Source organism: Python bivittatus, unplaced genomic scaffold (assembly GCF_059951505.1).
Source record: "Python bivittatus isolate LINGU-HERP-01145 unplaced genomic scaffold, Pbiv_v1 ctg000700_np1212, whole genome shotgun sequence".
In the NCBI taxonomy this organism is placed as follows: Eukaryota; Metazoa; Chordata; class Lepidosauria; order Squamata; family Pythonidae; genus Python; species Python bivittatus.
Window position 1 is genome coordinate 13,489,012 of NW_028277098.1, and position 16,364 is coordinate 13,505,375.

General features: G+C 36.4%; 1 protein-coding gene across 3 annotated transcripts in view; it reads left to right on the forward strand.

Annotated features, from left to right (window-relative positions):
* Positions 1-16,364, forward strand: part of CDC73 (cell division cycle 73) — a 151,513-nt gene that overhangs the window by 123,059 nt on the left and 12,090 nt on the right. For all 3 annotated transcript variants that reach the window (XM_007420987.4, XM_088154158.1, XM_025168768.2), the window contains 5 exons: positions 2,976-3,033; positions 7,816-7,851; positions 8,053-8,140; positions 14,022-14,183; positions 15,467-15,567. In XM_007420987.4, coding sequence (XP_007421049.1) covers positions 2,976-3,033; positions 7,816-7,851; positions 8,053-8,140; positions 14,022-14,183; positions 15,467-15,567 — 445 coding nt within the window. The remainder of the gene's footprint in view (positions 1-2,975; positions 3,034-7,815; positions 7,852-8,052; positions 8,141-14,021; positions 14,184-15,466; positions 15,568-16,364) is intronic.

Here is a 16,364-nt window from a genome sequence, read left to right on the forward strand (position 1 = left end):
TGCTCTCCTTCAATCTTTACAGATCTCTGCCTTTTCTGTCTGGCATCTTCCCCGCTTTCTTTTCCTTTTGTTTTACCCCCATCCCCACTGCATGCCATTCTGTCAGGAACCTGGAGATACTGAAGGAACTTTCTTACAATCCTACCCTTGGGACCAAGCCAGTGACTAACCACCATAGCATACCCACATATTCTCTTGCCTCACTGCCATAATCTCCTCAAAAGATGCAATCCACAGGCTGTTTGACTTACCTAATCACTGGAGGGCCTGTCTCCTCTCCTCTTGATGGTCCAGGTAATGGAGGAAATGGAAACTGGCAGTGCTAAGTGTTTGATCACCCCCATGGCCTCCTCCAAATTTTAACTGGCTCTGCCAGGTAATTTCTTTTCTTGAAGTTTCCACTGCCTTCTGCTTTCCAGAAATGTTGGGGAAGGTCACAGCATCTTGAATGGGCTGCAGCTTCTCTGGATTATCCTCACACCAATGACCAACCACACTATAGTGGCAAAAGCTTACAGGGAGCAAAGAGAGGGAAGGGAAATGGCATTGTTCCCTATCACACACACACACACACCCAGCAGTCTCTTATCCAGTTCCTCACTGCAGACATCAAGACACAAGACACCATCCAGGGAAAAGAACCAAATATCCAAGTGATTCAACCCCATCCCTGATTGTGCATGATTCAAACATCTTCATTCAGGATCAGATTGGGAAGAAGGGGAATAACCAGTCCCCCATTCCACAAAGCTCTTTCAAATATTAGATTTCCTCCAGATTCTTGGGAAAGACTGCAAAACCCTAATTGGACCCCCTAATGGACACATGGACCTGTCCTTCCCACTGAACAAAGATAAGAGCATTCTTCAATCAGTGAGCAGGTTGGAATACATTCTGTTAAAAGAGGGAAAGAGATCTTCTGGCAGCTAGTCACATCAGCAGTTAAGACCAGGCATCCAGACTTCATGACCTTCACTGGCCACCTGGTCTTATGATTGTCTACATAGACTCAGTAGTTTGGGGAAAATTCCATCCCGTACCCTCCATTGACTGCTTCTCCCCTTCCAGAACCTAATAACACAAATGTCCTGGGGATCCCAGCAAAGGTGGAAGGCTCCTTCAAGTGGCAATTCTCTATACAAGAAGTAGAGATCAACAGGCATAAGAAGAGTGTTAAAAAAAAAAAACAGGTTCTGAGGCCTGAAAAAGTTTGAAAACCTTTGCTGTAGATGTACCTTGTGGTCAGTAAAGGCTTTCTAATAAAGCATGAGGACAAAGGTTCTCTTGCTTTATTGTACATGGGTTCAGGGTGACTGTGGCCACACAGTAAAGTATGATCCTGCTTTATACTATCCACCCACCACCTGTGGGGTGGCACTGCAAGTGATCTTTGTGGTGGGCAGTGGCTTCCACTTAAAGCAGAAGAAGAAAGCCTTCACCCACCCTACTGATCAAGCCTTGACAGATGGCTAAACCATTGCTCTAGTCTTATATCAAAATGGTCCTCCCCAACCCCCTTTCAGGAGAATGATAGGTGGATGTTTTTCCCGGTGCAAAAAAATCTACCAGACACTACGTCTAAACTTTCCCTACACTAAACTATTAGGACAGCACTCCTCATTGAATTCATTCAAAAGGCAGAGTCAAGTTTGGCTATGGGGGTAGAGCAAGTTTATGCTGGCATACTTTGTGCTGTTTCACAGGCTGGGGGACAGCAATTAAACTAACTGAGCCCTATTTTGAGCTGGATTCCTTACTTGTGTTCATTTTTCTTTTTTGCATAGATATTGACCAATTTATTCAGAGTAGAACATAGTGGACATTCTTAATAGATTGTGGCATATGTTACATGGGAGAATGAACAAATATATGTTCCCCTGCTACAGTGAGTGACTTTACTGGGTCCTGTAATATTGTTGTCAGAGTAATTAGGGGCCAGTGTTGGAAGCTAGCTTCCTCATTCCAGTGAAGGATAATGCTTTTCTGGGTAAAAAGTGCCAGAACAAAGCACGTTAGTTGAGCTTCAGACACTCTCCATTCTTCCTCTGTCATGAAGGGTTACCTCATACACAAAACTTGCCACTTTGAATCTTTGGGGATTGAGTGGCACATAAATTATAATGTATAAATGAGTAAGTAAAACTTAAACAAAAATTGTGTGTGGGTGCTAGTAATGCTTGTTATGCTCTATCATACAAGATAGGCAAAATATTCATCACTCTGATGGCATTTGTCCAGCCCACCCACCTACCCCTCAAGTTAATAAGAGTGAAATCCTTCTTGCAGTTTTTTGTTCTAATGTGTAACTGTTTAATTTGCACAGATATGGTTATGGATTTCAAGAGCACGGATTCAGTAGTAGGCCTACTACTCCCCATATCTCAGAACTGCTTTGGCTGTCCTGAGATTGTGTCAAGAGTTTTGCCAAAAAGGATGCTGTAGCAGAACTTTTTCTAGCATGCTAGCAGCAATACTGGATTTCCATCAAATAACTAATTACAGCCTCTCAACCAGCAGCTTTTCAGTATTGGATTATTCCCTAAAACACTTGTTTTCTTCATTTAGTCCCCATTTTTCAACACAGGCAGGCATCAGCAGTTTTGGTAGTAAACACTGACCTGGACTCATGCACTTGGTGAACTTTGGGCAGTTGTGTTCTTACTTACCAAAACAAAGAGGTTTTTTGGGAAAAAAAATCTAGCCCTAGTTGAGAATCAGATTCATAGATAGACATGTGGATATTGTCCATCTATAGTTAAAAAAAAGTATTACAGTATTCCATTTCAATGTCTTCACTGTTTTGAATTTCTTTAGCTAACTCTTCTACCAAACAAAAGGAATGTCTTTCTGGCTTTCAAAAAAATATATAATAAATGAGTTGCTGGGAAAAAAATCCCTTGGTAAAAATTTGCTTTAACATTATGTTCTTGTCAAGTAAGCTTGTTTATGCTTTTGTGTGTCTTCTCTTTCTACAGGAAGGAGCTTCAGCACGAAAGACTCAGGCCCCAGCAGCACAGCCTGTGGCAAGGCCAGGTAAAAGCAGTGGATTTATTACTTTATATTTATCATAGTATGAAGGATACACTTTTTTTTTCTTTTTAAGGCACTATGTTGAAAATGCAAACCCAGCTTTTAATTCACTCTGACTTGAATAGTACTAGTACTGGCTAGTTCTAGGGAACTACTGAAGCCTTAATCTTTAAATTATGAAAAAAAAAATCTAAAATCAAATGAATGCATCTACATTTCTGATTGCACACATGATAATGTGATACAATAATTATAGGAACACATGCATTCTGTAAATTTCAGGTACTTTAACAATCATTTCTTTGCTGTGTACAGTGATCTTTGGAAGGTATGCTTCTGCAAAAAGGCTAGGGATCTCTACCAAATCACATTATTGTTTGCTTATCTGCACTACCTAGGATCTTGAGAAGAACTGTCAGCCGAGCAAGAAGTATGATGTATGCATATTCTGAACAAGTCATCTTTCAGTACTGGAAATATTTATATGACCTATTGTATTCCTTGTGATACATTTCAGAAGATAGTACCCATTATAAAATTTAGTAATGAATACCATATAAATACTTCTAAGGCTGAATAATGACTATCTGGCTTCAGGCTTATAAACACTTGAGGGGATAATGGCTTTAGTAGATTATTAAAAAGTAATATAATGTGAAGGTTAAAAAAATAAAATAAAATAGAAGGGTTCTATATGAGTTAGATAACATAGTCTTTTAATGACAACAGCCCCTGATGCCTTTCCAATTAAAAGCAAAAATCAAAACAGTCTCTTCAGTTTTTGTAGACAAAAGTATTTGCAGGATTTTTTCCAGTAATAATGGAAAACTGCTGGTTAAATAGCCATTGCTAAAAAAAATTATATACCAAGTCTAAAATAGTTACCTTGCATTGCTAATTTTTTTCTAAAAATGATTTCAGGATAGAATGCTTATGTATTTGAAGTAGCATGATGTTGGGATTCTTTACTGGTTTTGTTATTTTTGCAGTTGTGTGCCAGTGCTTAGAAAGGTCATACTGCCTGTCATAGTTATCTCACCAGGGCTGTTGAGAATAAGAATGTGCTTGGAACTGACAAGCAATGATATGAAAAGGGTAGAAAAGCAAAAGCAGAAATGCATCTGGATAACTGCCGCACATGAGATCACACTGCCAGATGCGATTTCACACACATTAACTGAAAGCCCTGCACAGGCTTCATCAGTACAAAAGCAAGCCCATATCATGATTGACCTTCCATATTGCAGGATACAAAGAAATAAACAAAGTACCAGAAAGCACCTGGAAAAAGTACTCCCTCAGGGTTTCTCTAGAAAAAATGCTTAAATTTCTTTAGTATTTTCATTTATTTATTCCCTATCATTTTAAAGTATGAATTCTTAATAGAATTTCATAGACACATGCTGTTTGAAGTCAGTGTGGATGCAATCCAGAAACCATTTAGCAAATTAAATAATTACATAGTGTTGGAAAGTCTACCACCCAATCCCCATTATTTTTAGTCTATTTTTCCAGCTTATTACAGTTATTTGATTTTATTATTTTTTTTAGAGTCAACTATCCTACTCAATTTGGGTCATCCATAAATGTATTTAGTATTCCCCTACCTCTTTATCCAAGTCATTAATAAAATGTTGTAAAAATAGCCCAGGACTGAAACTTGTGGCATCTCTCTTGATACTCTACTCCCAGTAGATGACAAACTGTTGATGAATCTATGCATTCACTTAATTGTCATTTCATCAAGCCCACACCTTACTAGCTTGCTAATCAGAATGCCATGCTATAGTTTCTCAAATGTTTTTGCTTAAATTAAGATGTATCAACTTTTATAACACTCCCATAATATATTAAGGAAGTTGCTCAGTTAAAAAATGAGATACGGTTAGAAAACTAGGATGCATTCACCCTCTTCCAGTCATCCAGCCTATCAAAGACAATACATAAAGATTCAGACAGGCAATCAACAAATTTCTTCAGTATTTTTAGATACAATTCATCTGTCCCTGGGGATAAATTTATTCAAAGTAAAAAGATATTTCACAGTAATGTTTCTGTCAGTCTCAAGCTTTAGTTTTGCCTTTTCAGTCCATTCTTTACAGTTGTCTGGTAGAACACATACATTTCCAAAAAAAACCTGAGCTAAAGTGAAAGTTGTGTAGTTCCAACTCTTCTTGTTAGCCTTTCCATCTTTACTGATGAGCTGGTAAAAGTGATTCTTTTTTCTTCCTTTTAGTTTGAATATATGAAGATGTCCTTTTTGATATCCTTAGCATCCTTCACCAATCTCAGCTCGTTATGAGCTAGTATTTTCAATACTTCCTCTCTAATTCCTATCTAGTTATATGTAGTAGTACTGTTAAAAACTATCTTGGAGTAGTAGTTGATTATGAACTGTGAGTCAGCAATATGACATGGCAGTAAAAAAAAAAAAAAAGCAAATGTAACGTTAGGCTACTTCAACAGGAGTATAATTTCCAAATTATGGGAAGTAATTTGGAAATCATACTTTATATTGCATTGATGGGGTACCACTCAAGTGTTTTCAGAATTAGGCACCACACTTTTAGAATGATTCAGACAAAGTAAAAAAGTTCTGGGAAAGGCAATGAGGATGATCAGGGGACTTGAAAGTATAGCCTGTGGAGACAGACTGAAGGAAATGGGAATGTTTCATCTAGAGAAGTAAACACTGAGGGGGGATAAAAGAGTACTCTGTATACACCACAGAAAGATTAAGACCTGTTCGCCAACATTCCATAGCTCAGGATATGAAATAATAGCTATAAGCTACAAGAAAGCTGGATTCTGATTGTATTTTGAAAAAATATTTTTAACAGTAAAAGTGACAGTGAGATCCATTATACATATGTTCTCCCTTTGCTGAATTTGGCTGCTTTAACTTAGATTCCTGGACTGATCAGGGATTGGACTCAGTGGCCTATATAGTTGGCCCACTTCAAACTCAAAAAGGGGTTTGACCTGTCCTTTTTTCTACCTCTTGTATGTCTTCTGTTTTTCAACTCTATTAAGTATTTTTCTGATTTCATTTCTTTTTCCTAATTAAAACTATTTGCAGTTGTGCTTTTAATATTTACTTTTTAGAAATGTGTACCCATATTTTGTTCATTTTAGCTTTTCCTGCCATAGATACCTGTTTAACAGTTGCTCTGAATTTATTAAAATCTATTTTTCTGAGGTCCAAGAATACTATTTAATCACTCTTGGCTTTGGTTCCCATTACAGTAAACAATTCCAACTTTACATTGCTTCTATTACTTGCACTGCAACTAAATCTAGTGATTATGCTTGATTCTGATATAACTCATCTTCTTGTGTATTCTCTGAAGGAAAAGTTGTCAAAAAGACAAGTCAGGAATTTCCTGGGAGGGCCATTTTTGCACATGTCAGATTAATTAAAGTTCCACATAATTGTTATTTCATATCCCTTTGAACATTTTTCAAATGGCATCATCCACAACTACTTGGTTAGATGGGCAATGCTAGACACCAAAACAATAGTGTTTTTATAAGTTCCTCCACTTATTCCAACCGAAATGTTTTTTGCAGTATTGCTAATTCCATTTACATTGATTACTAAAGCAGATGTGGATATTCTTAACATGAAGTTCAACTTTTCTTTTTCTATTACTTCTGTTCCTTTTGAACAAATTGTATTCTTCAGTTGCTATATTCCAGTCATGGGTCTTACCCCATCCGGTTTTCATTAAACCTATTAAATCATATTTCCTTTCATGTAGTAACAGTTCAGCCTTAGGAGTAAGCACCACATGGACAACTTTGCCTGGGCTGGGAAACTAAGTAGGGTCAGGCCTAGTTAGTACTTTGATAGGAGACCCACAAGGAATTCTGGGGTTACACAGCCTCTGTTACACTTGATAAATCCTTGTCTCTTATGAGCTAATGTATGGTCACTTCTGTCCCAGTCCTCTGTTTTTTTCTTCAAGCACCATTACAACTCTGTACTTGTAAATATATGCCAGGTTGTTTTCTATCAGGCATACAAATATGCTACAAGCAGGTCTTGTCTGCAGAGTTCAGTCTGTCTGCAGATCTGTTTCTTAAGTCACAATCAGTAGAAACGTTTTGCTTATTCCCTATTAATTATCATAGAACCTCCCCCTTAAATTCTGCTGCCAAGTTCCTGTTTTCTTGCTTAATTTGCTCACTTAATTTACTCCTTGAAAACTGCTTGCATTATATCTCTCCTACTGTATCTGAAGCAGCCTCTGCTTACTCAACAAGAACTATTCATCAAATATTCACTTAACACACAATCCTTTTGATCATTAGCTTCCCTGAACATTTTGAAACAAAAGAAGATACTGTTCTTATAGTTCTGAAGCCCCATCTTAAGATACCCTTTATTAGATTAATCCTCTATTAATTGATTTTTAACCAACCAATATGCAAGAGTCAAAACTGATAGTTGAGTCCTCACTCTGCATTGAAGAAGCAGAGGTACCTTGTCTTTGGTAGCTGAGAAGAGAGGACATTCTTACATACTTATGTCAGCAAAATAGATTAGAAAGGTTGCTAACTTCTCAGTGATTCAGTTAATCCAAAATAGTACCGTTATTTACATGCAATTCTTCCACAGTGAAGAGAAGCTCTTAACTATCTGAGACCTTTCCTACCCATACTCCTTTTTGTCTCTGGAACATTAATCTCCTAAACAGATAGATTCTAGGGAAATTTCATTAATTTCATGGTGAATCAAAATTTATTGGATAAAACAGTTATTCTGTGCTTTTTTCCCCATAGTTTCCCAAGCAAGGCCTCCTCCAAACCAAAAAAAAGGTGAGTTGCTTCTAATTTCACAGGTGTTTTTATCTTATAAAATTGACATCTTATATTATGGATTTTGTGATAATTTATTAATTAGTTCTTAAATTTTTATATAATTGTTCAGCCAGAGCTTGAAGGGTTTGTGATGATGATGAAAATTGCATTTTATTAAAATTGTACCTGTTTGCCTTAAAAATATATATCTTTCTACAGGATCTCGAACACCAATTATCATTATTCCAGCAGCTACCACCTCGTTAATAACTATGCTTAATGCAAAAGACCTTTTGCAGGATCTCAAGTAAGTAACTAAAAGATATACATGATAAAAGTCTCTTTTCAAGTATAAATGAAGCAGGTGGCAGCCGTGGCTAGGAGGGCCTTTGTACATCTTTAGGTTGTGCATTGGTTGCACCCATTTCTGGACTAGGAGGCCCTGCCCACAGCCACACATGCCCTTGTAAGCTCCACATTAGACTATTGCAACACACTCTATATAAAGTTGCCCTTGAAGAGCATTCTGAAGCTTTAGCTGGTGCAGGATGCGACGGTGTGGGCAGTTATTGGTGTCAGTTTTGTGATGCATGTGCCACCACTGCTCCATAAGCTGCATTGGCTTCCAGTGTGCTTCTGGGTGCAATTCAAGGTGCTGGTAGTTATCTTTAAAGGCTTGCATGGCTTGGGACCGAGCTACTTACAGGACCATCTCTCCCCAATTGTTTCTACCCATCCCATTCAGTCTGGCAGAAGGGGCATGCTCTAGGTGCCATCAGTTAAGAAGGAGTGTCAGCTTGTGGGGCCCCACAGGAGGGGCTTTTCTGCCATGGCACCCACTCTGTGGAACATAATTCACCTAAGATTAAGTTAACCCCTACCCTGCTGGTCTTTCACAAGGCCCTTAAAATTTGGTTCTGTCCAAGTCCTAGAGCCCCAGGAGTATGATAGACCCCATCTCTTGGCTTTGTTGAAGGTTATTTATGAAGCTTGGCTGCTATGTGGGTTTTTTTTTTTCATTTTTATATTATGTATTTTATTGTTTTTATTTTATTGTAAGCCACCCAGAGTCACTCATGTAAGACAGGTGGATGTGTGTGTGTACAGTGGGGCAAAAAAGTATTTAGTCAGCCACCAATTGTGCAAGTTCTCCCACTTAAAAAGATGAGAGAGGCCTGTAATTTTCATCATAGGTATACCTCAACTATGAGAGACAAAATGGGAAAAAAAATCCCGAAAATCACATTGTCTGATTTTTAAAGAATTTATTTGCAAATCATGGTGGAAAATAAGTATTTGGTCACCTACAAACAAGCAAGATGTCTGGCTCTCACAGACCTGTAACTACTTCTTTAAGAGGCTCCTCTGTCCTCCACTCGTTACCTGTAGTAATGGCACCTGTTTGACCTTGTTATCAGTATAAAAGACACCTGTCCACCACCTCAAACAGTCACACTCCAAACTCCACTATGGGCAAGACCAAAGAGCTGTTGAAGGACACCAGAAACAAAATTGTAGACCTGCACCAGGCTGGGAAGACTGAATCTGCAATAGGCAAGCAGCTTGGTGTGAAGAAATCAACTGTGGGAGCAATAATTAGAAAATGGAAGACATATAAGACCACTGATAATCTCCCTCGATCTGGGGCCCCACACAAGATCTCACCCCGTGGGGTCAAAATGATCACAAGAACGGTGAGCAAAAATCTCAGAACCACATGGGGGGACCTAGTGAATGACCTGCAGAGAGCTGGGACCAAAGTAACAAAGGCTACCAACAACACTACTATGCCGCCAGGGACTCAAATCCTGCAGTGCCAGACGTGTCCCCCTGCTTAAGCCAGTACATGTCCGGGCCTGTCTGAAGTTTGCTAGAGAGCATTTGGATGATCCAGAAAAGGATTGGGAGAATGTCATATGGTCAGATGAAACCAAAGTAGAACGTTTTGGTCTAAACTCAACTCGTTGTGTTTGGAGGAGAGAGAATGCTGAGTTGCGTCCAAAGAACACCATACCTACTGTGAAGCATGGGGGTGGAAACATCATGCTTTGGGGCTGTTTTTCTGCAAAGGGGCCAGGACGACTGATCCGTGTAAAGGAAAGAATGAATGGGGCCATGTATCGTGAGATTTGGAGTGAACACCTCCTTCCATCAGCAAGGGCATTGAAGATGAAATGTGGCTGGGTCTTTCAGCATGACAATGATCCCAAACACACCGCCTGGGCAACAAAGGAGTGGCTTTGTAAGAAGCATTTCAAGGTCCTGGAGTGGCCTAGCCAGTCTCCAGATCTCAACCCCATGGAAAACCTTTGGAGGGAGCTGAAAGTCCGTGTTGCCCAGCGACAGCCCCAAACCATCACTGCTCTAGAGGAGATCTGCATGGAGGAATGGGCCAAAATACCAGCAACAGTGTGTGAAAACCTTGTGAAGACTTACAGAAAACGTTTGACCTCTGTCATTGCCAACAAAGGATATATAACAAAGTATTGAGATGAACTTTTGATATTGACTAAATACTTATTTTCCACCATGATTTGCAAATAAATTCTTTAAAAATCAGACAATGTGATTTTCTGGATTTTTTCCCCCATTTTGTCTCTCATAGTTGAGGTATACCTATGATGAAAATTACAGGCCTCTCTCATCTTTTTAAGTGGGAGAACTTGCACAATTGGTGGCTGACTAAATACTTTTTTGCCCCACTGTATATATGCTTACCTTTATTTTGTATATCTGTCAAAGAGGGATTAAAGAAAGAAAAGGACAATTATTCATTAAAAGCAGCAAATATTCTATCAGATGATTGTCAGATCCTCACAGCAGGACACAAAAAAGGAAACAAGAATTATAGAGATTTCTATAAGAAGTTTTTAATATCAAGATTAGGAGTAAAGCAGAAATTGTTGAAAATGGTGATAGAATTTTCAGCCCTCAATTGTTAGCAAGTTCATGAAGGAAGAGTCTTTTTAAACAATTTGAATTGCTTCTTGTTGGACTTTTTGCAGATCCATAAACCTATTAGTTATTAGAGACACTGAGAGTTTTTGAAGTATACTGTCAAACTTTCTTGAGACATATGTTTCCTGGGGCCCTAGACATACACACAAATAACTTGTTCTCTGATACCTGTTAATAGTCTGTTACAGATTAAAACATACTAAAATGCAATCAAAAGAGTGCAAATTAGTGCCATTTATCAGATAAAATCATAACATATTTCTGCATCCAGGCATATTTAAAAAAAACTGCTAATCATGTCTTTCTGAATTACATGCAATTAAGAAGAAATTGGTGCCGTCCTTTTTGGAAAAATAAATGGTTCTGCATTAAATCTGTGGAGCAACTAGTTAATGGAATTAACTTGATATAAATATTGAAAAAAACATGTATATGTACATGGCTTTTATATATGGAAAGCATAATTATCTCCATGTATCTCAATCTTACTTTTGGTATCTTGTCTAAAAAAAGTTATTACAGTTAATCACAGTACAAATATTATAGTAGCCATCTCCTAGCTATGCTTTAAAAAAAAAATCAAAAGTGGGTTAAAGATTCCCTTCAAGTCTTAATTCCCTTCCCAAACAGATCTTCCCTCCTTTCCATTGTTAGCATCCCTTATGGAATAATAGCACTATTGTTGAATAGCATTAGCTATACTTACTATCCAGTTTCCCACTACAAACTTGAATTAGAATGGACAACTTTCTCTTTCCAAGAATTTGCCAACCTCTCAGATTCCCACACTGAAAATTGATAGCAAAAGCTTGAGGTAGTCTCCTAGAGCAGATGTTCATAGAGTGCAAAGGATTGAAGGAAATGAGGAAAATTAGTAATATCATTGTACTAAATCATATATTCAGCTATATAAATTTGCTTAAATAAGTAACTGATTTTACAGATAGGAGTGCCTCCTATTTATGCAGTAGTTTTAGGATCCAAACTTAAATTCAAATCTTTGTTTAAAAGTTGATCACAGTTGATTTTGCTGTAGACATAGCTTTATTTGTTATGAAGGGAAAGTTTGACAAAGTTTACATGAGAAATAGAGAAATGATTGAAATTATAACAGAATTGCTTGGTAATTTTGCTCTGATTTTTTTATATTCTCTGTCTGAATACATTCATATTTGGTTGTTTTATTTTGTTTATGATAGATAAATTGAGCATCGCAATCATTTGTGTTAAGTACTAGGCAAATAACCATGAATAGAAAGAGTGGATTAGCGCCAAAATATTTACTATTTTTTTCAATATAAATAAATTATAAAAGAATTAATAAAATATGAAACTACTTGCTGAACTCCCAATTGCTGTCTCTCCATTGTTTGCACACGGTGGATTTTCCAAAATATGCAGAATTTCAGTTGTGTTGCCAGAGCTGTTTTGGAAGGGAAATATGGGAAAACCCCATATGAAACCCGATACGGCCCCTGCGACACGGGTGCCATAGAAACCACAGCTCATGTTCTTCTGCACTGTCAGTTCTACAGGGACACTCACCATCAGTTGATTATCCCCCTTTTATTTAAATTTCTGTGGCACTCCAATAATTTTTATTTGCATTATCTGTTAAACAGCCAAGATAAATTTATTTCTCTAAAAGTAGCAAAATGTTGCTACATTATGTGTAAGCTTCACCCACAAATGGTTGCCAACAGTTATTGATATTAGGGAATAATTTTGCTTTGCTTGTTTTATTGAATGTATTTTTATTGGTCAATGACCAAAATAAAGTTCTATCTGTCAGAAGAAGAATAATTTCAGTTGCATTGCCAAGGAAATACTAAGATTTCTTGAACGTGATTAGGAAAATAAGGAAGTCTTAAAAGCAGATGAGAGGCTCATTCCCATATGATGGCATTTTTGCTCCCTAAATATAAAACATATAAAAATGATCTTTCAGCATTTTGTTTTTTCCTGTTTCAGTAGCATGATTTTATTTGCATTATGCCAGTTTATCAAAATTTATTTCCTTGAACCATCATATTTGAATTGATTCATTTTATTTATTTAATATTGAAAAGGTTTGGCAGTCTGGAGTGTATAATTTGCTTATTTTAACTTTATATTTGTTTGAGAACATTACCAACAGACCACAAGCATTAGCCTATAGTGGTAAATTCAATTTCTTTAGTCAAACTGATGGAAATTAATAGGGCATTTAGTTATAATAGTATTATTATTGACTGTTTCTAAGGAGAAACTATTCATTACTCTCAATAGCAAACAAATACAATAAATTGCATTGTTTAAATATAGTGTTTGTGTTCAATCATTAGCATTGTTGCACTTAAATATATAGGTAAAGGTTTGGTAGTGGGTTGTCTTTTTTGTTTTAGCACACATATAATCCTAAAGATTTTGTATCAATAAAAATATTAGTAGAATCATACTCTTTGAATTTCTATAATCCATATTGTTACATAGATAGGCTTTGTAAATGGTGTTTATCTTCTCCACTAGTCTGAATTTCCAACTTTAAACAAATTTCATGAACAATTAAATGTCCAAATTGGAAAAGACAATTATAATTTGACCCATTATCACTACTCTGGCCACTGTGGATGATAGAGATTGAATATCTTTAAATAAATTAATATTTATTCATTAACAGGTATTGATTTTACTTTTGGAGACACTGAGCAGAATCTACTGCTAAACTGAACCCTAATATTGGGATCTTATAACAGTTATTATTTCTGGGATACCTAGCCTTTTCCTTAGTTGAAATAGCGTTTTGTACCATTGTGACATAAGATTTATAAGCCAAATCTCACTTGCATCTAGACTTAGCCTGATAAGTTATGCCACAATACACTGGATTCGTCATTTCTTGTACTGCAGGAGACTTAACATATGTACTATGTTAAGTTGATTTTGCTGTAGACATACCTTTAATAATTATGAAGGGAAAGTTTGAGAAAGTTTACATAGGAAATAGAGAAATGTATGAAGTTACAGAATTGTTGGTAATTTTGCAAGTAAGGTGTAGATAATTGAAATGATGTAATTTGATTTCTTTGATACTGGTCAAGGGATTTTTTTGAAAAACTCAGAAGCTCACTTTTACAGTCCAATATTATCAATTTCTGAATTATATCTACAGTAGGTACTATCTGTTTTTACTTTGTATGAAATCAGTTAGTATCAGTCTACAATATTGTTTCACCATCTCTATTTTTAAGGTTTGTACCATCTGATGAAAAGAAAAAGCAAGGCTGTCAGCGAGAGAACGAAACTTTAATACAGAGAAGGAAAGACCAAATGCAGCCTGGTGGAACTACAGTCAGTGTTACAGTGCCATATCGTGTTGTTGACCAGCCTCTTAAACTCATGCCTCAAGATTGGTAAGAGAGAGTGTTTTGTTACTAATAATGTCTTCCTCAACCAAAATGTAAAATCAATATAGTTGCACATAATATATTCTTAACCACTCTCCTGAATATCTTCACTTTTGATATGGAGCCATCTGCTGCCCCCTTACTTACATAACTGAAATTATCATTCTGATCTTCAAACCTTTTTATTGGATATTTTATTAATCTTGTCATGTGTTTATGGTCCAATGGGATTGACGGTATACTGTTATTTAAGATGATTCTAATTTGCAGTACACTGTATAGTTTGAGATTACAAAAACTATGTAGGAGACTTTATTTTTCCACTGTACAAAAGAAGTGTTGAAAATGGTTTGAGCCACTGTTGGCTTAATACTTGTGAGAATGCCTTCCTTGATTTTTCTTCCAGGTACTTTATAACATGTGCTGGAATTGCTCAGACGAAAGTATATAAGGACAGCTGGGATATATATGCAAACATTTGTTAACAAGGGATATGGAGATCTCAGTTATTACCCATAAGTGGGTAATACATAGTGAATTAAATTTATATTTCTACCACATATATTAGTTCTTTGCTATAATACCACTTTCTTATTGCATCTATCTAGAACTTCTGTCAACATCAACTGGGAACTTGGCTAAGTTAAAAGCATACCATAAGGTGGTAGAGAATTGCATAGTTAAACTTGAGCTTTATAAGGTCCTGGTTTAAATACATGAAAATAAAATAAGTATTTGAAAGAGATATGACATTTTGTTGGCTCTCTTTGAATTAATAGAGCCCGTCCCTCAACTGTAATTCTGAGCTAACTGGCAAAAAGAAAGCTGGGTTCTCATTCCCCAAATTTCAGAATACATTGGGTTGCATTTTGGCAGAAGCACCAAAAAAAAAAAAAAAATGGTTTCTGTTGATTATTTCCCTACTCCAAAATCAGTACTTTCCCTCTTTTCATGATTGTTTATCTATAATATTTTTATCCCATCCATCATGGCAAAAATATTTCAGAGTGATTTACAAAAAAGAAAAGAATTCACTGATCATATGGGTTGAGATTACAGGTTTACCAGTGGGTTGTTGTTGTTTTTTGTTATTGCTGTTGAGAAGATTTTGAGTCAGTAGTTTAGACTTTAATGTTCTGAAATTTAACAAAACTAGGATATATTTGAAAAATGTATGAAAAATATTAATGTTTTTAGGGTAAACAGCTTCACTCTTACTCTCAATCCATTATGTGTTTTTAGTGATTGAAATGTGAGTGCTTCTCTCCCTTTTAATATCTATATTCTAGGGACCGTGTTGTAGCTGTGTTTGTGCAGGGTCCTGCTTGGCAGTTCAAGGGCTGGCCATGGTTATTACCTGATGGATCACCTGTTGATATTTTTGCAAAAAGTAAGCTTTTTATTTTGATTTAATTTTCTGCTGTATATTCATCATAAATTACTTTTATTGTATTATATCTTGATGGTAAAGTCTCTGTTACTGTCAAAGCTGATGTGATCAAATATTCTGTTAGTTAGCAAACTCAGTTTGCATTCCAGTTTCTATTTATTTATTTATTTATTGAATTTATATCCTACCTTTTTATGAGTCCAAAACAATATACATAGCACTCCCTCCTTTTTTCTTTTTTCTTTTTCTTTTTTTCTTTTTCTTCCTTTTTTTTTTTTTTTTTTTTTTAACTACAACTCTGTGAGGCAGGTTGGGCTGAGAGAGAGTAACTGGCCCAGAGCCATCTAGGAAGTTTCCATGGCTCACCTTGGACTTCAGCCTAGCTCTTGAATGTAATAGGACTGGAAGTCACAACAGTCAGGCTAAGAACTGAGAAAAGAACCACGGTGTAGGTAGCCTATGTGGGGTTTTCTCACTGCTTGTCATAAAGCAAGCAAACTGGAGCACAGATAAGTTTAACGTGTAATGATGTAAATACTGTCTCTTGACCAGTTCTTAGGTTTGCTGCTAGAAATACGTAGCTCCTGACCTTCAAAAATGAAGTCAAATATTAGCAAAGGCAAATGGATTTTTTCCACTATGATGACTAACCTGGTTTTAAAGCATGTTTACATATGTCAAATTACAAAGTTTATTATGGACTGATACCTTAAAAAAAACAAGAAAACAAAAAACAAAAGGAAGGAAGGAAGGAAAGAGGAAGTCATGGAAAAGAAGCAGTCCACTGAAAGATGAAC